The following is a 21,840-nucleotide window of genomic DNA, read 5'->3' on the forward strand; positions in this document are numbered from 1 at the left end:
CTGCTGCAAAGGAGCCCTGGAGCAGCAGTGAATAAGGCCTTACGAGCAGAAGCTAAAGAGCTCAGACATGAAAAAGTGGGGAAAGACTGCAGCCAAAGGAATAAATGAGAGGCATTTAAGGGAGTTTCATTTCCTGCTTGTGTCCTTAATTGTGAGATCATTATGTTTTCACATGGCTAAACACTGTCACTGGTCTCAGGAAACACAAAAGAATCCAAGGTAGAAAGGAAAGGTCACCCAGGACACACTCTTACTGTAAGACAATGCACTCAGTCCAAAATAAAGGGTGAAAAAGTGACCTAGAGTACAGAAGAGAAGATTAAAGTTCTGCTGTTCACACACCTCAGCCAAACAGTCCTCAGTAGTACAGACAGGCACGCACATTTAAAATGCTTGGGGAATCCATATTTTCAACCACTTGCATGCCTGAAGCTTTTAATGAAGTTTCTTCATATAAAAAATTTAGGGTGAGACTTTTCAAAATGCTTGGGGTTGACCTAATTCTGCTTCCATTCAAACACTCCCATTGACTTGAATGGGAGCTAAGTTACGCCCAACAAAGTGTACCTGAAAATGCCACCCACCCTCTACCGCCTCCCTCCCTCACCCTTTTTAGTCAATGCATCTCAACAATACCTAAATACCGTTTGCTGTTGGAAAAAGTACCACAGCTGCATGGTTACTCATCTGGCTAATTCATGACAGTAAGATGCTTTTTTATCAGATCAGGCGTGGGTGGCTCTTCAAAGGCTTTTTACATAAAGTAGCTACACGATTTCATGGACAGGGAAGCTCAAAGCACTGCGATAGAGGTATTTTAATGGAACTATTCACACTAATCTCTCAAAATAGGCCCACTTGAGAGAGTGTTTTTTGCTATTCCCAATCTGCACAATGTCCGCAACGTGACATGTCAGTTGGTTTAATTATTAGCTTTACCTTGAACAGAACAACTGTTAGTACTCCATGTTTTCATGGGCGCATACATAAAAGAAATGCTCTTTTCTTCCACCTATGAAAGACTGATCAAACATACATTTATAGCATTTGTTTTCCTCTATGGAGCACCACAGCAAAGACAAACAACTGAGCCATTAGTGAAAGACAATACTGCTTCTTCCCAAACACTTGGAAGCTGGACTAGAACGTGGCTTTCCTGTTCTTGTTTTTTCCCCTTGCAAAGGATAAAAGTTTGCATGCTGCCATTATGAGGGTGACATCAGCTTTTCACGTTTCCTTACTTAAGAAAATCATGATTCTTCTGCTGGATATCCTTCAACTACACACAATAGAAGTGAACAAATATCCAATGTCTTCAACAATTCCTAGGAAGGAAGATGCAGAATATACAACACCAATTTATTAATAGCCTAAAATAAAATGAAACACTGCTTATCTCAGATAGCTTGGTATTTGTGTGCCTCCAGGTTAAACTTCAGAATTTAACTGATATCTTAATGAAAAGACCAAGTTATGAAGCCATGGTGACTATTCAAAGTTAATGTTTCTAGTTTAGATGCCAAATATAACAGAACTTAGAAATGTGGAGCAAATTTTGCTTCTACCATGTATTTCTTCTCACCTTAGGCAATTCTCCATTTAAAGTACTTACCATGAGTTTAAGAAAGAAAATCTATGCTACAATTATATATTTTTTATTAATATAACCCATTCTAAAGTAATCATAGAAAGAAAGCTAAAAATCGGGGCGTTAACAGTAACTTTCCAGTGTAAATATTATTTTGTTGAAAAGGACCATTACAGTCTCACTTAAATATTGTGGCCCTATACTTGTGTAGTCCTTAAACAGGATGAACTGAAAAGCCTTGAGGGACTGGAAGCTCAGCACACAAGACATTGGCTGGATTGCAAAACATACACAGACACTTCCTTTACAATTAGAGAACAGTTTCTAACAAAGTCATTATTAAAGGAACAGATCAGAAAATGTAAGTAGACCAGAACATGCCAGTAGAGAAGCAACATAATGGGGATATGTTTCACTATCAGTGAAAAAGAGCATTCAGTCAATTCAAATTACATATATATGTATTTTTAAGTTGAAAGGATTTTTGCCTGTTTATCAATTGCGAAACTGGGACCCATTCTTTCTTGAAATAAATGTAGTAATCCAGTGTATTTAGGCCTGAACTGCCTAAGTGTCCACTATCTGCTCTTTTACCCTGTTTTTGATTATGGATATTATGAACAACTGACCAAATATCTGATGAAAGAGAAGTTTTCCATATACTGAAACATTGTGTGCGCTTTGCAATATCCTGCTTCCAATTGTAAAGGAAAAGGCTTGGGCATGACTTCAAGTTTGCAGATGACATCAAGCTGAGGGGAGTAGTAGATACACTGGAGGGTAGGTTTCAGAGAGACCTCACAAATTGGATTGGACCAAAAGAAATCATGAGGTTCAACAAGGACAAGTGCTAAGTCCTGCACTTAGGACAGAACAATCCCATGCACCAGTACAGGCTGGGGGCTGACTGCCTAAGCAGCAGCTGTGCAAAAAGAAGGTCCTGGAGGTTCGAGTGGACAAAAAAAATGAATACGAGTCAGTGTGCCCTTGTTGGGAAGAAAGCTAATGGCATACTGGGCTGCGTTAGTAGGAGCCAGCAGGTCAAGGGAAGTGATTATTCCCCTCTATTCAGCACTGGTAAGGCCGCATCTGGAGAACTGAGTTCAGTTTTGGGCCTCCCACTACAGACAGTTCAGCAGAGGGCAACAAAAATGGTAAGTGGTCTTGGGGCACGTGACTTCTGAGGAGAGGCTGAGGGAACTGGGCTTATTTAGAATGGAGAAGACTGAGGGGGGTTTAATAGCAGCCTTCAACTACCGGGGGGGGGGTCCAAAGAGGATGGAGCTGGACTGTTCTCAGTGGAGGCAGATGACAGAACAAGGAGCAACAGTCTCAAGGTGCAGCAAGGGCAGTTTAGGTTAGATTAGAGGTGCACCAATATATTGGTCCAATATTGGATCGGCATTGATATAAAGAAAATTGATCGTATCAAAAATCAGTCTGATGAGGCTGATAAATGCCTCTGTGCACGTGCAGCCGCAGTGCAGCACGTAGGCAGCAAGGAGCACAGCAAGTGCTGCTCAGCCGGGGAGGGGCAGGTGCGGGACAGAGTCATAGCTCATCCGGGGGGCAGGGGCATCTCCCACTGCTGTTCCTATTGCTTATCTGGGAGGGCCTGGGGGGTGGGAGTGGCATGTGCCCCCAAATCTGCATGGGACAGAGCAGGTTGGGGCCAGGGCTGCACAGGTCTCTTCCCAGCCTGCCCCGCCCTGCACAGATCTGGGGGTACCGCCCCCCCCCCCCATGCCCTCCTCAATGTGTAGCAGAAGCAGCGGCAGGAGCTGCTGGACCAGCAGCGCACAGTGCCCCCTTCCTGCACCCGCTGGACGAGCCGTGGCTCTGTCCCGTACCCGCCCTGCCCTGGCTGAACTGTGCTTGCCGCAGCCCCGCTGATCTCTCACCATGGGGGGACTTGATCTGCCCCCCACCATCCACCCCATCAGACCTTTAAGACCCAGTGAGACAAAGCCTTTGCTGGAATGATATAGGTGAGGATGGTCTTGCTTTGAGCAGGGGGTTGGACTAGATGACCTCCTGAGATCCCTTCCAACCCTAATTTTCTATGATGCTATGACTAATGCACAGCAAGTGCAGCTGTTTGGTCACCAAGGAGAAACTCCCCTAGGAGTGATTTAACCCAGGTTGTTCCCATGTTATTCTTCTCCTGGAGTGGTCACTTTTACTCTAGGAGAGAAAGCCTGAACATCTGTACACTTACAGTTTCTCCTGGGAGAGCAGCAACTCTCTCTCTCTTGAGAAACTAAACGCTTGTATGAGGCCTTACTATCAGGCTGCCACTGTACTATGCGGTCAAGCCAGAGGCAGCAGCAGATGGACTGTAATATTCATTCTATCAGATTCAGTACGTTTCATAGTTTCATACTTTCTAGGGTTGGAAGGGACCTGAGTAGATCATCTAGTCTGACCCCCTGCCATGGCAGGAAAGAATACTGGGGTCAAATGACCCCAGCAAGATGTTCATCCAACCTCCTCTGAAAAACCACCAGGGTAGGAGGCAGGACCACCTCTCTTGGAAGTTAGTTCCAGATCCTAGCCGCCCTGACCGTGAAGTAGTGCCTCCTGATATCTAGCTTAAACCTGCCCTCTCCCAGCTTGTGACCCTTATTCCTGGTCACTCCTGGCAGTGCACGGGGGAACAGTGACTCCCCCAATGCCCGCTGATCCCCCCTGACTAGTTTATAACAGGCCACTAGATCCCCCCTCAGCCTTCTCTTTTGGAGGCTGAACAGATTCAGGTCCCTTAGCCTCTCCTCATAGGGCCTGCCCTGCTGTCCCCTGATCATAGTTTCATAGTTTCTAGGGTCGGAAGGGACCTGAGCAGATCATCTAGTCCGACCCCCTGCCATGGCAGAAAAGAATACTGGGGTCAAACGAGTAGCCTTTCTCTGGACCCTCTCGATGCTGTCCACATCCCTCTTGAAATGCGGCACCCAGAACAGGACGCAGTACTCCAGTTGTGGCCTGACCAGTGCCGCATACAGGAGGAGGATCACCTCTTTGCCCTTCTAAAGTCTAGGGCTGCTGCCTTACTGCATGGCCTTGCCACTTTGCGCTGGATGGTAAATTCCAGCAGGTGATGATCACCCGCAACCCCCTCACCAGGTCATCACCCGTGGCCAGCACTAGGTCCAACAAGGCATCCCCCCTGGTGGGGCTGTGCACCTCCTGGGTTAGATGGAGGTCCTGCACTGTAAGAACCTACGTGAGCAGTCAGACCTGACTGACTGCTCCTCCCAGCAGATATCCAGGAAGTTCAGGTCCCCCATGACTACCACATCTTTAGCCTTCACTACCTCTGTGAGCTGACATAAGAATTCCTGGTCAAGCTCTTCTCCCTGGTTGGGAGGTCTGTAGTAGACCCCCACCGTTAAATCTCTCTCCCCTCGACTGCCTTGTAGTCTAACCCAAAGCACCTCAGAGTTCCCCTCCTCTGACACCTTGCTAATTAGAGAAGATGTGTATTCCTCCTTGATATAGAGTGCCACACCCCCACCTCTCCTTCCTATCCTGTCCCTCCTGTACAACCTATAGCCCTTGACATTCACCGCCCAGTCATGCGTAGAGTCCCACCACGTTTCCGTGATCCCCACTATGTCCGGGCTGGTGTCAGCCATCAGGAGGGTGAGTTCCTCCTGCTCATTTCCCATGCTACGAGCGTTTGTGTAGAGGCATTTGAGGCCTCCTGAGGCATGTAGTGCCCCCCTAGTCCCAGCATTGCCCTGGCCCCCATTGCTTACCTGTTTGCTTGTTTCGCTCGTTGGTCTGGGCTGGGCTGTAGTTGTAGGTGTTGTTTGATCTGGCAGTCTGATGTTTCCTCCACCCTCATCTTCCCCTTCCCCTGACGAGCCTAGTTTAAAGCCTCAGTGACACTGATATCTGTCTCAGTGACACTGCAGAACTAATACATTTCAATACCTGGTGATCCTCTTTCCCCATTTTTTTTTTATTGGAAAGCACTGCATGGAACAGGGATGTGGTGGTAAGCAGGAGTGAAGGGTAGTGTTATGATAGGAGAGGGAGTCAGATTAAATAAATTCCATTCCCTCTGATACTATAGGCTTCCCATTCTTTTTTGGGCTCAATATCATACAGGAATAGGAAAGGGCAAGAGGAAGAAGCAGAAGTAGATGAAAGTAAATAAGACTAGAAGAAATCCTGTCCTCCACTACTAAACCAGCAGCTCTTACCACTAATAAATTTTTTCATCCTTTCTCTGTATGTTCTGTTAAATATTTGTAGCATGGCAGTAATCAAAAGCCCCAATCAAGACTGAGGCACCACTGTGGTGAGCGCTGGACTGCTCAACATGAGAAGGTCCCATCATTCTTCTCCATTCCATAGTTTCTGTCATATGGCTCCTCTCCCCCCGCCCCCCCCCCCCCCCCAAAAAAAAGGCCCTACACCTAGGCCAAGAACACAAATGAGTTGGACATACATCAGATGCCCAATGGTCTTGTTCATTTTGAAACAAACTGTCCTGGAGTCATTCGCTTTGCAATTATATGCTTTGCATGGTGGTGCATGCCCAGAACAGAAGACATCTGCCAAAACATACTGCATTATGGGAGGGGAGCGGTGGGAAGGTTGGCTACATTCACATTATTCTTTGCTGAAAAGTTGTAATGATGCACTTCCTGAAGATATACGAGCTAACGTTGCCCAACCTTAAGAATGGAAAATAAAGTACTTTCCTGACATCACATATGCTAACCTTCATTTCAAACTATCCATTTTTCTTTCATAGAATCATAGAAGTAGGGTCCGAAGGGACCTTGTAGATCTTCAAGTCTGACCCCCTGCCTGGGCAGGAGACAAACTAGACTCAAATGAGTCCAGCCAGGTAGGCATCAAGCCTCTTCTTAAAGACCCCCAGGGTAGGAGCCAGCACCACTTCCCTTGGAAGTTGGTTTCAGATCCTAGCCGCCCTGACAGTGAAGTAGCGCCTCCTGAAGTCCAATCTAAACCTACTCTCCAATAACTTGTGTCCATTATTCCTTGTTATGCCAGGGGGTGCTAGGGGAAACAGTGTCTCTCCCAAACCCTCCTGGTCCTCCCTAGTGAGTTTATAGACAGTCACCAGGTCCCCCCTCAGCCTTCTCTTGTGAAGGCTGAACAGGTTCAGGTCCCGCAGTCTTTCACTGTAGGGTCTGCCTTGTTGTCCCCGGATCATGCAAGTGGCCCTCCTCTGGACCCTTTCAATGTTGTCCACATCCCTCCTGAAATGGGGCGCACAGAACTGGACACAGTACTCCAGCTGTGGCCTGACCAGTGTTGCATAGAGGGGGAGGATCACCTCCTTGGCCTGCTAGAGATGCATCTGTGGATGCATGACAAGGTGCAGTTAGCCCTGCCAACAGTGACCTCGCATTGTTGGCCCATGTTCATCTGGGAGTCAATAATGACTCCAAGATCCCTTTCTGCCTCTGTGCTCTCAAGAAGGAAGTTTCCCATCTTATAAGTGTGCTGCTGGTTACTACTGCCCAAGTGCAGCACCCTGTACTTGTCAGCATTGAAACGCATCCTGTTTATGTTAGCCCACTCCTGTAACCTATCCAGATCTTGCTGCAATCTTTCCCTCCCTACTAGCGTGCTCACCTCACCCCAAATTTTGGTATCGTTAGCAAATTTAAACAGGTTGCTTTTCACCCCGCCGTCCAAATCGCTGATGAAAAAATTGAACAGCACAGGCCCAAGGACCGAGCAATGGGGGAGGACTCCACTGCTCACTTCTCCCCAGGTTGAATATGACCCGTCCGCCACCACCCTCTGAGTACGACCCTTGAGTCAATCTGCAATCCATCTGACTGTAGGCATCAATGCCACAATCGCCTAGTTTTTTAATGAGAATGGGGTGGGAGATGGTGTCAAAGGCCTTGCTGAAGTCTAGAAAGACTACATCCACGGCGACACCTGCATCTATTGCCTTTGTGACGTGATCATAAAAGGCAATCAGGTTGGTCTGACATGACCTGCCCCTAATGAAACCGTGCTGGTTGCCCTTGAGCATCATCCCCGAAGCCAGCCCATCACAGATGTGCTCCTTGAGGATCTTCTCAAAGAGTTTCCCTAGGATTGAGGTAAGACTAACGGGCCTATAGTTGCCTGGGTCCTCTCTCTTCCCTTTTTTGACAATGGAAACCACGTTAGCTATCTTCCAATCATCCGGCACCTGGCCCGAGCACCACGAGTGCTCGTAAAGCCATGCCAAGGGCCCTGCTATCTCCCTCAACACCCTGGGGTGGAGAGCATCTAGACCCGCTGACTTGAACACGTCCAGCCCCTCCAGAAGCTCTCTAACTCGGTCCTCTCCAACCTGAGGTCTGGAGGCGTTCCCCTCAAGTCCGTCTTGCATGACAGTGGGGAAGTTCCGGTCCCTGCGCAAGAAAACGGATGTGAGGAATTAGTTAAAGAGTTCCGCTTTCTCCTCTGGCACAACCACCAGATTGCCCAGAGGATCTTGCAGGGGCCCCACATTACCCGGTGCCTTCTTCATCCTCCCTATATTTGAAAAAGGGCTTTTTATTATCCTTGATCTTGGACGCTAGTCCTAGCTTTATGTCCGCCTTAGCTTTCCTGGCAGCCCCCCTACAGGCCCGAGTAGAGGACGTATACTCCTCTTTGTTTCACTTGTACTGGGCTTTTCAATGAAAATACAATTAAGGAAGGAAAAATGACTTGGAGAGCTTTTTACTGGAAAAGCAACTACTTGAATGAAATTTGGGAACAAGTTTTTTTCCTAGGCACTTCAGGAAACATTTTAGAACCTTACAAGTATTCAAAGCACTTTAGGTGTACTACAACTAGATGTCTCCTACTTGTTTGAAATTAAAGGAACCATTAACTTCTTATTTTGAATTCTCTGGTGCAGCTATAGCCATTATTTTGGTGCCACAGAACTATTTATAGACAAGAACCTTGAACTTTTTGTTCCTAGAAGAGGCCCACCTTAACTGGAAATACATCAAAATAAAAACTTTCCTTTACACTATTCACTTTTTAAACAATAAACAAACAAAACTTTGGGCTTAAAAACAATATTCTTTTCTTACAACATTAGTTTCAAAAGTAGTCTCTCCCCCTAATGGGGACTAAAAGCTAAGGTATATTTCCAGGAAGGGAAACCTTGAGGGATCTATAATTTTCTACCACATAAGCTCCAGGGAGGATGACTAAAACAAAGACTGAATAATATGGCTAATCCAAACAGTCAGAGGGCCAGGTTGTCAGATGGTACAAATCAAAAGTAGCTCCACTGATTTCTGTGGTGCTGGCTCCTACTGCTTGTTTTGCATAGGAAAGAGTTCATACAGGGTTTGTGCCAAAGCATACTTCTCCCCCTTTGTGTGATGTGGTTGTCTCCAACTATATATGGGGAAAGGTAGAAACCCCTCCTATGCTCACCTCCCAAAGGGCAGAAAGAGACACCAAAGTTTGCATATTACTTTTTCCAGCGTTTTACTGTACTTCTTCAAAAGCTTTTTCCGTTTACTTTGAACTTTTCAGCTGGACAGATGTTGCAACCAAAGTTTCTACTGCCTTGTATTATGTGTGGTCATCCACACTTCTGCAGCAGAGGTACAAAAGCTACTGCTGGTGTGAATGAATAAATGCTACTGATTGCTAGCATTTTTATAGACGCTTTGCACTCAGGCAGATGACTATGCAAGACAAGAGTGGTCCATTGTTTCTGGATTGAGACTGTACAGCGCTTATGTGCATGTCCGTGACTTGCTGGATGCCAGAACACATTGTGACCAGTTCTGTGAGCTATGTTACACACCCAGGAGAGAGAACACAAACAGCAGAGCCCAGAGCATATTTACTGCAAGCCTCTGAACTGGATAAAGTATGGGCCTAACTGTGACTGGAAAGATTTCTAAGAATTGATGTTTCCCCTAAATATAACCTCCCTAAAAAAGATTTTTTTTGAAGTTAAAACAAAGAAAAAACCCAGACAGAGGAGTATTTAACACAGAGAACAAGAATGGTTACTAGTCACCAACAGAACATATCCAGCTGAGAATGCCCTACACAGGTGCATATGCTCTAAACACACCTTTTTTCTGAATCTTTTCTGCCAGCTCAGTAGTGAATTTTCTTCTTTTTTTTTTAAACCCTTCCAGTAATACAACACAAAACCAATTCAGACCCTCTTGCCAGACTTCTGTAGCAGTGGTAAATGGGCAAACAGAAAAGAAGAAATAAAAAGGAAGAAAAAAATTACTGGAGAGGGGAAAAGCATGAGTTTCTGTCCGTTTGCTTTCTTCCTCTCAAGCTACCCTTGCCAGCTGCAGACATGCCTGCCAGCAAAGTGGTACACTGCTATTATTAGCATCTGCTCATTGCACTGCCTCTGACACAATGGCTTGACTCTTCCTCTGACTGACTGGAATTGTTGCTTTTGGATGGAGCTATTCAATAAATTGATCTCACCACGGGGATAACGGCAAAGAAAGCACTTCAACACAAGTTGTTAGGGCAGCACAGTAACAGGCTGCAATAAACATTTTAGATCAAAGAGGAAAACAAATTCCTCACACGTTTTATGAGTTACAAGAGCTACCCTTGGCAAATCCATTTACTATTAAATATAAGAAGCAGCGCCAGGCAAAAAATAAATAAATAAAATGTTTAATAGCACCAAGGCTAAATAAAAATGCAGGGAACATAAATGATGTTAAGCTGCATTCAGATCTGTAAACTTCAGCTGCTTAAATTAATGGAAATGTGAAATGACTAGTGAAAATAGTTAACATTAACTGACAATTTGCTAAAAGGACCATCAACCTCTTTGGATCTGCAAGTCTTCCAAGGCTTTGTCATAACTTGATTTTACACTAAACATCTAGCAGGAATTAAAGTTAAATCAGGCAGCTGATCTCTCTGAAACTTGTCTTTTAAATTGAAATGACATCCTGAAACAAAAAAGGAAGAATAAGAAGCAGGTTATTATTGTACTGAAGTACCTTTGAGAGAGCCATGGAGAATGAGAAAGAAGCAATAGAAACCTACAGTTTAAGCCTAAATGGTGATTAAGACCTTAAAGAACAGTACGGGAATCTGGAGAGAGGATTTTCAACCACTTAAGAAGCAATGCAACATGGATGTCATATACCTGTTCCAAACTTGTGGTCTTAAGCTCAGTTGGGACTACACAAGGTACAAGGCAGCAAAAAACCGAGCATGTGTAGCTGTAAGGGATAAAAAGGAAGAACAAATGAATGAGATGTTACATATCATAAATACTTATTAATCCACTGGTAAAAAAGAGCAGCACAAATTAGTGCCACTGCTTTTTGCCCCAGTGCACACCCCTGCATGTGGGGTTATGCAGGGAAAAATGCTTTGGGTGGGGCAGGGGAGACTGGCCCCAACAGCCTTACCTGGGGTCCTGCTGGGGCTCCAGCAGCAGCAATCTGGGCGTGCAGAGCATGGCTGGCAGCTGGAGTGTGGCTCTGGCCAGCCAGGCTCCAGTTTCAGGCAACGCACGCTGCTGCCATGTGTGCTGCCCCACTTTTATCTGCCATGCTTTCTTGATACTGAGGTCTCCCTGTGCCAAAAAAAAGCCTGCCTCACTGCTAATTTGCAGCACAGGCAGTTTGTGGTGCCTCAGATGGGTGTGTGGCACTGCAAACCACATGTGCGCACTCATCTGGATGTACCCTTGAAGTGCAAAAACTTGAGTTATAGTACTTCTCAGTCTTTCGGCTCATAAGCATAATTTATGCTTGGCTGCCAAGGGAAACACCATGACTGCAGAGACAGTCTTCCTTGTTGCTCCCAGGAAAGACCGCTCTCCTTGCACAGGGATAGTACCTGCTAAGGTAATGTATTGTAAACCTCCCACTTACCTGCTGGAGTGGGAAGGTCTTGGCTTTAAGCCCACTTTACAGAAATGGGAGACTCCTCCCTGGCTTGCCCCTGGGGTCTTATGGCTGAGCGCAAGCAAAATCAAGGACATCCAAAGCCTTTGGGCTTAGGCCTGCAAGTAAGATGCCTGCCAAAAGTTTTGGAAACATCTGTAACCCCAAATGAGAATGGAGGATGTTTGCCAGTAGTAGGGCCACTTACGGTTCTGGACTCTTGGATTTGGAATTTCTTTGGGCTAATTTGGCCTGAAATATGGAAAATCAAAAAACAAAAACTTGAGTTATAGTACCAACAATGGCAAATGGCAACAAGGAGCACAAATGGGTAAAGTAGTATTAAGGACACTCATACTGACTCATGGCATAGGCCTGAAAGCGTATAGTGCAATAGATACTGCACTCTCAAGGGAAAGACAGTTGTCACCAACTGTGGTAACTGTACAGCCCCATCTGTGATTGTAATACTTAAGTGCTGCCCACTCTTCAATACCCTAATCTGCACAGTACTTCTACAACTTAGAGATGGTTATCCCCGTTTTAAGGATGGGGAACTAAGAAACAGAGAAACTAACTGACATACAAATGAACACACAGGAAGCCTGTGGCAAAGGAGGGAATTCAGCTCGGATTTCTTGAGGCTAAGTCTAGAATCCCACTTGTCTGACCATACTGTGTCCGTGTTTGTGACTACAGCAACTGCTGCCCCTGCCCCTGCCCCTACAGGCAGAACCGAGAACACCTACCATGGCTGCCACAATCGTAACCCAGTACTGCAGTTGTACACAGACAGGGCGACCACGGTGTGGCTGGCGCGCTCTAGGATTCCACAGCCCCGTCACAACCAAAAATCCCAGGCCGGAGTCCAGCGGGGAGGCAAAGTACTGCTGTGTCAGGCAAGTACTGCTGCCGATGCGTCAGGCAAGTACTGCTGCTCCTGTGTGGGAGCAAGGACGTGCCATGTTCCTGCTCTAGTCCACCCACCTTGCTCCATGCCACTCTGCCTCCCTGCCAGACTCTAGCCCAGGTCTTTTGCCAAACCAGCCAGCACCAGGCTGCACAATCCTGGAGCGTCCTGCCCAAACTGAGACACGGTCACCCTATGCATAGAGGAACAGCTGTATCTGAAATTTTGTGGTATCTCTGGCCATTAACAAACATTAGAGAGCACAAAGCTGCAGCAAAGAAACACTGAAAGCATTGGTTTATAATATGATATTTAAGAGTTAAATTTGAATCGCACAGCATGATGCCTCTCAGATTTGTGCAATAGCAGGGTGCAATGAGGAATGAAGTCAGCATGGTTTTGCAGACATTAGTGAGGATGGCACTGGGCCCTGGGGCTGGCAGTGAGCAAAAGAAAATGGGTGTGAGTTTTCCTGTTTGCACTCTGTATATCCAACATATACTGCATGGATACTTAGCATCCTCTCTCATTTGCTAAACAAATGAATGCTTAAAAAACATTAAAAGCAGAAGAGGAAAAGCAGTATTCGATAGAGATCAGTGCAGGAAAGCGATCAGTAAAACTGACAGTCTGTCTATGGCCCTATCTTGTTTGTGCAGATAAGCACATACAGTCAAGCATGGGGAAATCAAACCAATTGAACTAATAAGCAGGGATCGGGGTTCTTCATTCCCTGTGGGAAAATGAAAAAAAACTGTGGATTTTCCCTTTTAACCAAGAAAAATGCAAATGTTTCATTCTAATGGAGAAACTTGGGTTTCCCACTACTGCAAACAGCTCTCTGCAGGCTAGCGTAGTTCCAGCCTACAAGGGGCTGGGGGGAGTGGGAGGAGGGTGGTCAGGAAGGGAGCGGCATGTGCACGTGTGTGCTCACACATGCACAGGCTGCCAGGCAGCCTGGAGAACAGCTCCTACAGCTCCCTGAAGGTAAGTCACAGGGGTTGGGAACTGAGGCCCCCATAGTGAAGGAAGGAGGGAGTTAGGCAGGACTGGGGCTGGGGGCTCTGCCCAGCTGGGGCAGGAAGTAGGGCTTGGGGCTCAGGGCCATGTGCAGCCACAGGGCCCCAGTGGGGAGTGGGATGGGGGCTCAGGTGGCTCATCCAGCGGGCAGGTAGGGTAGGGCTGGCTCCTTGCCACTGGACATACTCCCAGGGCCAGAGGGCAGGAGGGGTCACATATCCTTCACATCTCTGCATGGGGAGGGGTGGGCTGCCTGCTGCAGACTCAGGCTTCCCGCCCTGGTGCCCTCCCCCTGGCAGTAGAGCAGGCGAGATCCTACAGAGCAGAGTGGGGAAGTTCATTGCTACTGCTGGAAGCCCTGCACTGCCATGGAGAAGCGCCGCCAGCCCACCCAGCAGTCACAGGGGCAGCAGCACAGAGTTGCACCCTTCACTGCTGCTGAGCGGGCACAGGGCGCTTCCCCAAGGCAGCGTGGAGCTCCCACCGGTGGCAATGAGCTTCCCCAACCCAGCCCCGCTCTGCCCTCCATGCCAGGTCCCACCGGCCCGGGCAGAGGCCCCAGGGAACCTAAGCCTGCAGCAGGCAACCTACATCCACCCCACCACGGGCTCCACTCCAGCTGTGCCATCTGCAGGGGAGGGGGCAGGGAGAGCCAGACTCCACGCTTCGCTCCACCAGAGCCGCCATCTCTCACAAGGAGCAGCCAGGACTTGAGTGCTGCAAACCCAGGTCCCTGGCCCCGAAGTCCTAGCAGCTGGGGGCCCCCTCCAGCAGGGCTGGGAGGGTACCAGCAGGAGGGGAGGGGGCTGTGCATGGAGAATGAGGCATCTGGACTTGCATCCTGGTGAGCAAAGTGGGCAGGGGGAGCTCTGATTTGCCATGATAAGCACCTCCCCCCCCCGCTCCCACAAAAAAAGTTAAATAGCAACATTTATGGTTTCTTAAAAATTTATTATGGTGATTAACGTACTGGTAGGCTTCCAAATTGCTTTAAAACTGTAAATATGTCAATAAAACACTGTGTTCAATTGTTACATGCATACATGTTTAATTTTGAGTTTTTAAATCAAAATTTGCAATTTTTAAAGAGAAAACCAGGAACCTTGCTAATAAGTAAAAAAAAAAAAAGAGTTGTGTCCTAAATTCAGCTTTCCGTTAAATATGATACTTAAAGGATCATGCTTTTTCTAGGTCTCTGGAAAAACAGCAAGGGCATAAGATGAGAGAAGGCAAACACTGCATCTCTATTATAGTACACCTGGCTGGAAAAAAACCAGCCACTACCACTCTCCCCCTTTCCTACACAATATTATAAAGGTGCTTTGAAGCATTGCCCTGCCTAAAAATAATACTGAACTGGGCACAAATTAGTTTTCTTTTACTACCCTCAGAATATCTACAAAGTCCAAAATTCTATTTATTTATTATAAAAATATATATTTTCCCTTTAAAAAAAAAAAATCACCAAAACCCATGAACTATCTTTTATTAAACCAAAAGATAACAGATTTACCCCCAAAAAACCTTACCTGCCTATGTCCTTAAACAAATACTATCCTATGACCCCAGCTGACTTCCTGCCCCTGGGGCAGGGGGCTGGACTTGATGATCTCTCGAGGGCCCTTCCAGCCCTGATGTCTATGAAATCTATGAAATACAACTGACGCTCCCATAAACTGACTAGACACTCCAAGCTCCAAAATTCAAGGGCCTTGGAGAGCTGGGATTACCCACACAAGTCACAGAGCACTGTTCCAGTTCCTTGCCTAGAGGAGTACAGTTCTTAATATCAGATAAAAGAATGGGAAGGAGAAGAATTTCAGGGAATACAGCACACATACATACATACACACACACCTGGGTCTTTTCTCTCTCAAGAGGTAGAAAGAAGAAAAAAACCAAAACAGATTAAAGAATTAAATGCAATTCTTCACACTGAAGACTTATCAAATCACTCCAGTCTTCTTCTCCTCTAGATTATTTTGTTATAGCCACCCATCTGGTGTTTGAAACTTAGTTATTCAAAAGAACTGCGATTATTAAATAAATAGTAACAGGGGGCATTAATATAGAATATCAGAAAGAATTTTCTCTCTATGAGGGTGGTTAAGAATTAGAACAGGCTACCTAAGAAGTTGCAGAATATTTATCCGTGGACATCTTTAAAATAAAAAAGTTAGAGCAAGGATCTGGGGGACACTAGCAGTATTAAGCTCTTTAAAGGCTGACAAACAGAAAAGGCAGAAATCATGAATGCAGAAACACCCTGGTGCTGTGCCAGCTCATGGTGGACCAAAGTAAATTTGTGCCTGACCATATACTTCCTTGCTTCATTCTTCCCAGATACCCCACTTATTCAGTGAGCATGAAGCTACTTAGGCTGTCTTAGGAAGGAGATAAATTATGTTACCTTCAGTATACAGATAATATTCTGGTATTCAAATGCTGTTGAAACATTTTGGTGATGTAGATAATCAAATGTCTTCTATAAATGGGTGCTTGGATGAATGTTCTACCCCAGGCAAAAATTGAGACAGGTTTTAGTCTGGGAGACTAAGCAGGTCACCTACACTGCTCCCTTTGAATAGTGGGGTCAGCTCTCTTTGTTGGTTTTTAACAGTTTTATTTCTTTCAGAAGCGGCTTTGAACCAAACAGAACCAAGCTAACCACAGTACAAAGAAACCAAAACGTATCTTTCTTCAGTAAGAAAGGCCTACCTGGCTCCGTGCTTCTCCCCAGCATCAGACCTTGTCCTCCCTTCCAGTTCTCCTTCTGAATTTAAACCTCCTGGTGGCTCCACCCTCATTAGCGGGTCATCAGCAAGGATCCTGGTTCTCTCCAATAAAAAAAATCCCCAATTTTCTGGTTAAAAAAAGTAACCCAAAAATCCACATTGTTCTGTGATTAAAATGAAATGCCACTAATGCATACATGCATGCATACAGTGGCATTTCATTTTGATCATGGAAAAACGTGGATTTGGGGATTACTTTTTTTAACCTGAAAATTGGAAATATTTTTTAATTTTTTTATCAGCGAGAACCAGGATCCCTGGTCATCAGATGCAGCTCACCCCCTAGCTCCCCTGCCAGGCAGACTCTTATCAACTGATCACTTGTAGCTGGGTTCCAGGCTCGAGGGCCAAACGCCTCCTTACAGGGACACAGACCTTGCTCACCTTACCTATGACTATCACCTCAGGATTAGAGCACTGCCAGACACTGTATAGTCATAGGGATACATTTGACACCACTTGGTAACTAAGTGGTTGACTAATTTTCTGAGTGGAGTCTCATGCTGACAGTGCATAGCCCCATTGATCTGATCATCGTCCTGACAAGCTGTAAAAACTCATCTTTTCTCCCAGACGTCTGGAGAGGGTGTTGTATAATAATTCTTCTGTCGTATGTTACCCAGAGAATCAGAAGGGCCAGGGAGAAGCTGACTGTTCAGTAATTTATGAGAAGGGGACTGCAACAATGAGAGATTGCCATGTTTGACTGCTGTAGTAGTGCCCAGAGCACAGCCAAACAAGAAGAACTGAATGAAAGCAACTCCTGGCAGATCTCCACACTGTTTTCTCTACCAACAAGATGGAAGTGGTGTTATGAAAGAGTTACCATGACGTCTGCTACCTCTCCAGGATAGGGACCACTCTAATCCCCAATTACTTTCTTCTCATTACTACTTGTTTGATTTCTTGTTTTCCCTTCCCAGTTTTCCCAGGAGGTTTTAAAAACATGCCTCCCATCACTTCTGGTGCTAGCATGAAGCTCGCCAACTGCAAACACATGTGCAAGCAAGTCCAAAAACCTTTGCTTTCTGTGAACATGCTCTGATCACTGCAACATTCAGACAGCAACCAGAGAAGAGTTGTAAGCCTAGAAGACGTGAATTGCAATGCAAATTGCTTCCAGAAGTAAGAAAGCATTACTGCTGCAATGTACAAGCAGCACAGCTAACATGTATAAAAACCTGTATTGGGTCTGTGGGTCTTAAAGCCAGAAAGCATGTATTATGGTCTTCTAGTCTGACCAACTTCAAGAGGTTCCTCATCAGCTCACAAGGAGACAAACAGGACTAATTCAATTCTGTAGAGCAAGTTAGAAAGGCAGCCTGTCCATAAAAACAATACTTGACAACAGGCCAAGATGTATACAACAGAACTATTAAAACCATTCAAATCGACTAAGTGTTCTGCTGAGTGATAATTGGTTTGTGTTGTTTTGAGAGTTATAGAAGGAAACAGAAAAAACAATGCTGTCAAAAAAAAAACAAAAAACAAAAAATAACATCAAACTACAAACATACAAAACACTATTAATACAGCAGCTGAACACGCAGCCAACTCTGTAACAGGTAGGTAGAAAATTTAAATAGCTACAGAATGCAGTTAGGCCTCAATATCTCATGGTCTGTTTGAAGATGTGAGTTAGTTTTTCCCATGGGTCACCACAGAGATCAGAGAAGACAAGGCCTTTGCTGGTTCCTGTGAGGTTTGGCATCTTGCTCTACTTCCAGCCTGAGGCACTAGCCAGGTCTTATCTGCATATTTTTGGGGCTACTAAAACTCATTCTTAACTCAACAGTGAGAGGTTGAGAGGAAAGAGTTCAGATGTTGCAACGGGGGTTCATAGAGTGATACAACGAGGCAGGGGGAGTCAGAACCAACTGGTAACATTTTCCAAATGGCTGTCTGACAATCCATGCTTTGGATATTCCAAATTTAGAAATTACAATAACTAGTACCATATATACATATGCAGGCATCCCACAACATGATACTCTGTATATACTGAAGAGAAATCTCACCCAATAATTACTATCTTTGGAACTGGAAAGGAGAGGCATTCCTACCAACCTGCCACATAACACAAAGAAAATATCATCGCCTATTAACTTAAAAAGAAGACATCGCTGATGTTTACATGTGACTATACCTGCTATTAATACATCAGCAGTTGCTGAGTATATTATATGAATATACACATACACAGTATGCCATGTCATTGTAAATCTATTGATTGTCATCTCTAATTTAGTTCAGGGAATTAATGTTTAATTCGACATGTGTTGCCATAAAACACTACAAAGAAATTTTTTTCCAGGACACTGGTAAAATAAGAGCAGAATAAGGCATAAACCAGACATACCTTTGACCTAATCTGGTAGTACTGAAAACAGTAGCAAAACTCTCACTGCCTCCAAAGAAGGACAGAGCCAGCCTTTTATCTACAACTAGCCAGCCATAAAACAGCTACATTGAACTGACCGGTGTAGCTGTCCTATCATATTTCAGTAAGGGAGATGGCTTCTGTTCAGAATACTATAAAATTGTAGAAGAGTAGAGTGGAGTTGCTGCTGTCAATTAAGGGAAAAACAAATTATAGGAGTCTGCCTGTCTGGAAAATCTATTTCCCATCTATTTCAAGTAACATGCAAGATTATTACGAGCAACAGCAACAATTTTTGCTTTCTATTTTCAGTTGATTTATTTTGGGTATTTAGACTTTATTTACTATACATTTCACATATAGTCACTTTCACAGATCTCTCTAACTGCATCAATCACTTGATCACAATCTTCCCTGCTCCCTTTTAAACATAATCCAGATGCATTTTCCTTCAAAGGCATTAAAAAAAAAATCACCAAAAATAATTCAATTACAGAGCGCTATGCGACTAGAACTTTTACAAGACTGTCAATCGAATACATACATATCAATAGCAGCAAATCTCTACACAATACTGTTTAGATATTTTTGGTCACGTCTGTTGTGATGATCCAACACGTGATGAATGATAAGAGAGATTTAAAGAAAACTGTAAATTCAACTGGAGACACTCCTAGATCAGAACTAATGAGTAAAGGTGAAATGAAGTAATAATTTATGAGCAATTCTTTTCACAATGAACATGTGTTTGGCCACACTGTTCAAAAAACTGAAAATAAGTCTATCATTCATAAATTATTGCTCATGAGCATCGTAAAACTGAAATCATGCATTTCATAATTAAAAGGACTGACCGTCTAAGAATCTGATGAAAATGCAGAGAGCTAACATCTCTTTCCACCTTCCAGCTGGACTCCTTGTCTCCCCATTTCAGTGGTCCACATACAAGTGTGACATACAAGCCCTGATTTTTCAAAAAGGTGACAAGCCCCCATAATGTCAATGGATATCTGAAATTCAGGCCCCTACTGAACTGGTTACTTCAGATTCATACTTTGATAAGACCAAGGAACAGCATCTCCAGTGTTAATTTTAAAACATAAGAAACAAAAAGCAATGACTCACAACCATGCATTTCACTCCACTGTCCCCCCACAGGAGGGACACAATTATTTCCCAAAAAGCTGGCTTTCCATAAATAACCAACAAAAACAAATATGTGCTTAGGTGAATGAGGGCTACGGTCTTTGTCACAGCATTTCCTCATTTCTTCTCCAGAAGAAAGCTGCTATAATCATTTTTCAGTAGTGGATGGCTACCCATATTCCACTGCGCTGAGGCTGTTTAGTTCATCTCTAGGCAACATTACATAAAATATACAAACCTTAATAAGAAAGGGGTGCATACTCTATTTATTAAGGTGTATAAAATCCCTGGAAATGTTTGCTTTAAGCTATGCCACATGTACGAATATTTTCTTCCTTATGTACTATAATTATACTCATGGCTGTGTTGGAGCTAGCTACTGCTACCAAGCTAAGGAAAAAAAAAAACCCCAAAAAACATTGCCAGAATTTTTTCAAACTGAAGTAATATTTTTCTGGAAAAGAAACTGTTTCAAAACCCTTCCAGGCTTTGTGCGGTACAAAAGGCAACTACCATGGCACAGAGAGCTGATCAGCCAAAATGCTCTTTTTATGTATTATTATTTTTAATTCCTCTTCCACAAGGGCCCAGCCAGCGAGGGGAGCCTGCACGGAGCACGCACAGAGTTAAACAGGATCCTTTACATAAGTGGCTTTGAACACCTTGCGCTGACCTACAACATCAACTCTGCCCGAAGTACCACCCAGGCCAGGAAAGCGGGCAGGGCCGCACCGGGGACAAAGGCAGCAGCAGACAATACAAGCCCCTCTGTGGATCCGAGAGGCGCGCCCCCACGCACCCAGAGCGGCTCCGGCTCCCTGGGGGATGTCACGTCTCCTCTCCCCTACCCTGCCTACAGCCACCGCGATTTCTAGCTGCCACGGGTGTCCCCCCAGCCCTCTTGCCTGGCTCAAGATCCGCACAACCACATGCCCCCGCGTGGCTGCCACTTGCCTTTAGCAGACCTGCCACTGCCTGGCCTGGCCTGAGAGGGGGCAAAACACCTGCCTTGAGGAGGCATCTCCCCAACCCCTCCCTATGGGACCGTGCTGTCCCTTCACACCCACCCCCCTTCGGTGCCCAGACTTAAGCTCCCTCCAGAGGCGGTGCAGTCGCCTACGCTGGACATCTTGGAGAGGAGCCCGCTGGCTGGGCTCGCCTGACCCCGACTATCTTCCCTGCCTGGTGCAGGAGCCCCCAGCAGCGCGAGCCCCGAGCAGTCAGGACCGCAGTCTTTATGCCCCGGCAGGGCCCAAAGGCGGGGGGGTGTCTGCACCTCCACACCGCCAAGAGGCACCAGCCCAGCCGCGCGGCACCGCGCCGGGCCGGGCAGCCGTCCCGCCCGCTCCCCGCGCCCAGCCCAGCCGGGGCCTAGGCGCCCCGGGCGCCTGGGGAGCCTCCGCCGCCGCCGCCGCCCCGCTGCTTACCTTGGCGCCGGGCGGGGGAGCCGTGGCCGCCGCCCCAGAGAGGGCGCCTCCTGAGCTGCGCTGCCCCCGGCGCGGCGTGCATGGGCCCGGCGCGGGGCAGCGGGGCCGCAGTGCGCGCGGCGCGGGCAGCACCGCCGCTTTTCTTCCCGGGGGCGGGCCGGGCCGGGCCGGGCTGCTCCGCGCGCCGGGACGCCATCAGGCGCCGCTGCCGCTGCCGCCGCCCCCCGCTCGCGCCGCCCCCCGCTCGCGAGGGCGGCCAGGGGCTCGCAGCATCCCCGCCGGCTTCCCCGGGCGCGGGCGGGCCCTTCCCCTTCCCCTTCCCGGGGAGAAGCCCGCCCGCCCGCCGCCGCCTTCGGGAAGAGGGTGTTTTCCTCTTGTTGTACCGCATGCACGGATGGCAGAGCACAGGCCCGTGTCCTGCAGCGACCTGCCCGCAATACCGCCCTTCCCTGTTTCGCCCGCGCTAAGCCCCCCGCCCGCGCCTCAGCTGGGACGCTGTCCGCTCTGCAAACCCGTGCGTCCAGCGATGGGGCCGCCAGCCCCGCTGGGCTGCCCCGAGCCTCCAGGGCTTGGATGTAAATCTCCAGGAGATGCCCCCCGCCCCGGGAGAGAAATGCTGGGGGCATTCATTAAAATAAATATTAAATGTTGAATCCGATTTACGTAGTCGTCCAGTGGGTGGTTGGTTTT

The 21,840-nt window shown here is 46.5% G+C and overlaps 1 protein-coding gene across 1 annotated transcript in view; it reads right to left on the reverse strand.

Annotated features, from left to right (window-relative positions):
• RNF144A (ring finger protein 144A) overlaps nt 1-21,569 on the reverse strand; it is a 95,822-nt gene extending 74,253 nt beyond the window's left edge. The window contains exon 1 of the mRNA XM_090032551.1: nt 21,151-21,569. Coding sequence (XP_089888677.1) covers nt 21,151-21,538 — 388 coding nt within the window. The 5' untranslated portion in view covers nt 21,539-21,569. The remainder of the gene's footprint in view (nt 1-21,150) is intronic.
• Nucleotides 21,570-21,840: the final 271 nt, after the last annotated feature.

The sequence above is a fragment of the Crocodylus siamensis genome, chromosome 1 (assembly GCF_052110815.1).
Source record: "Crocodylus siamensis isolate JL-2025a chromosome 1, ASM5211081v1, whole genome shotgun sequence".
Taxonomy (NCBI): domain Eukaryota; kingdom Metazoa; phylum Chordata; order Crocodylia; family Crocodylidae; genus Crocodylus; species Crocodylus siamensis.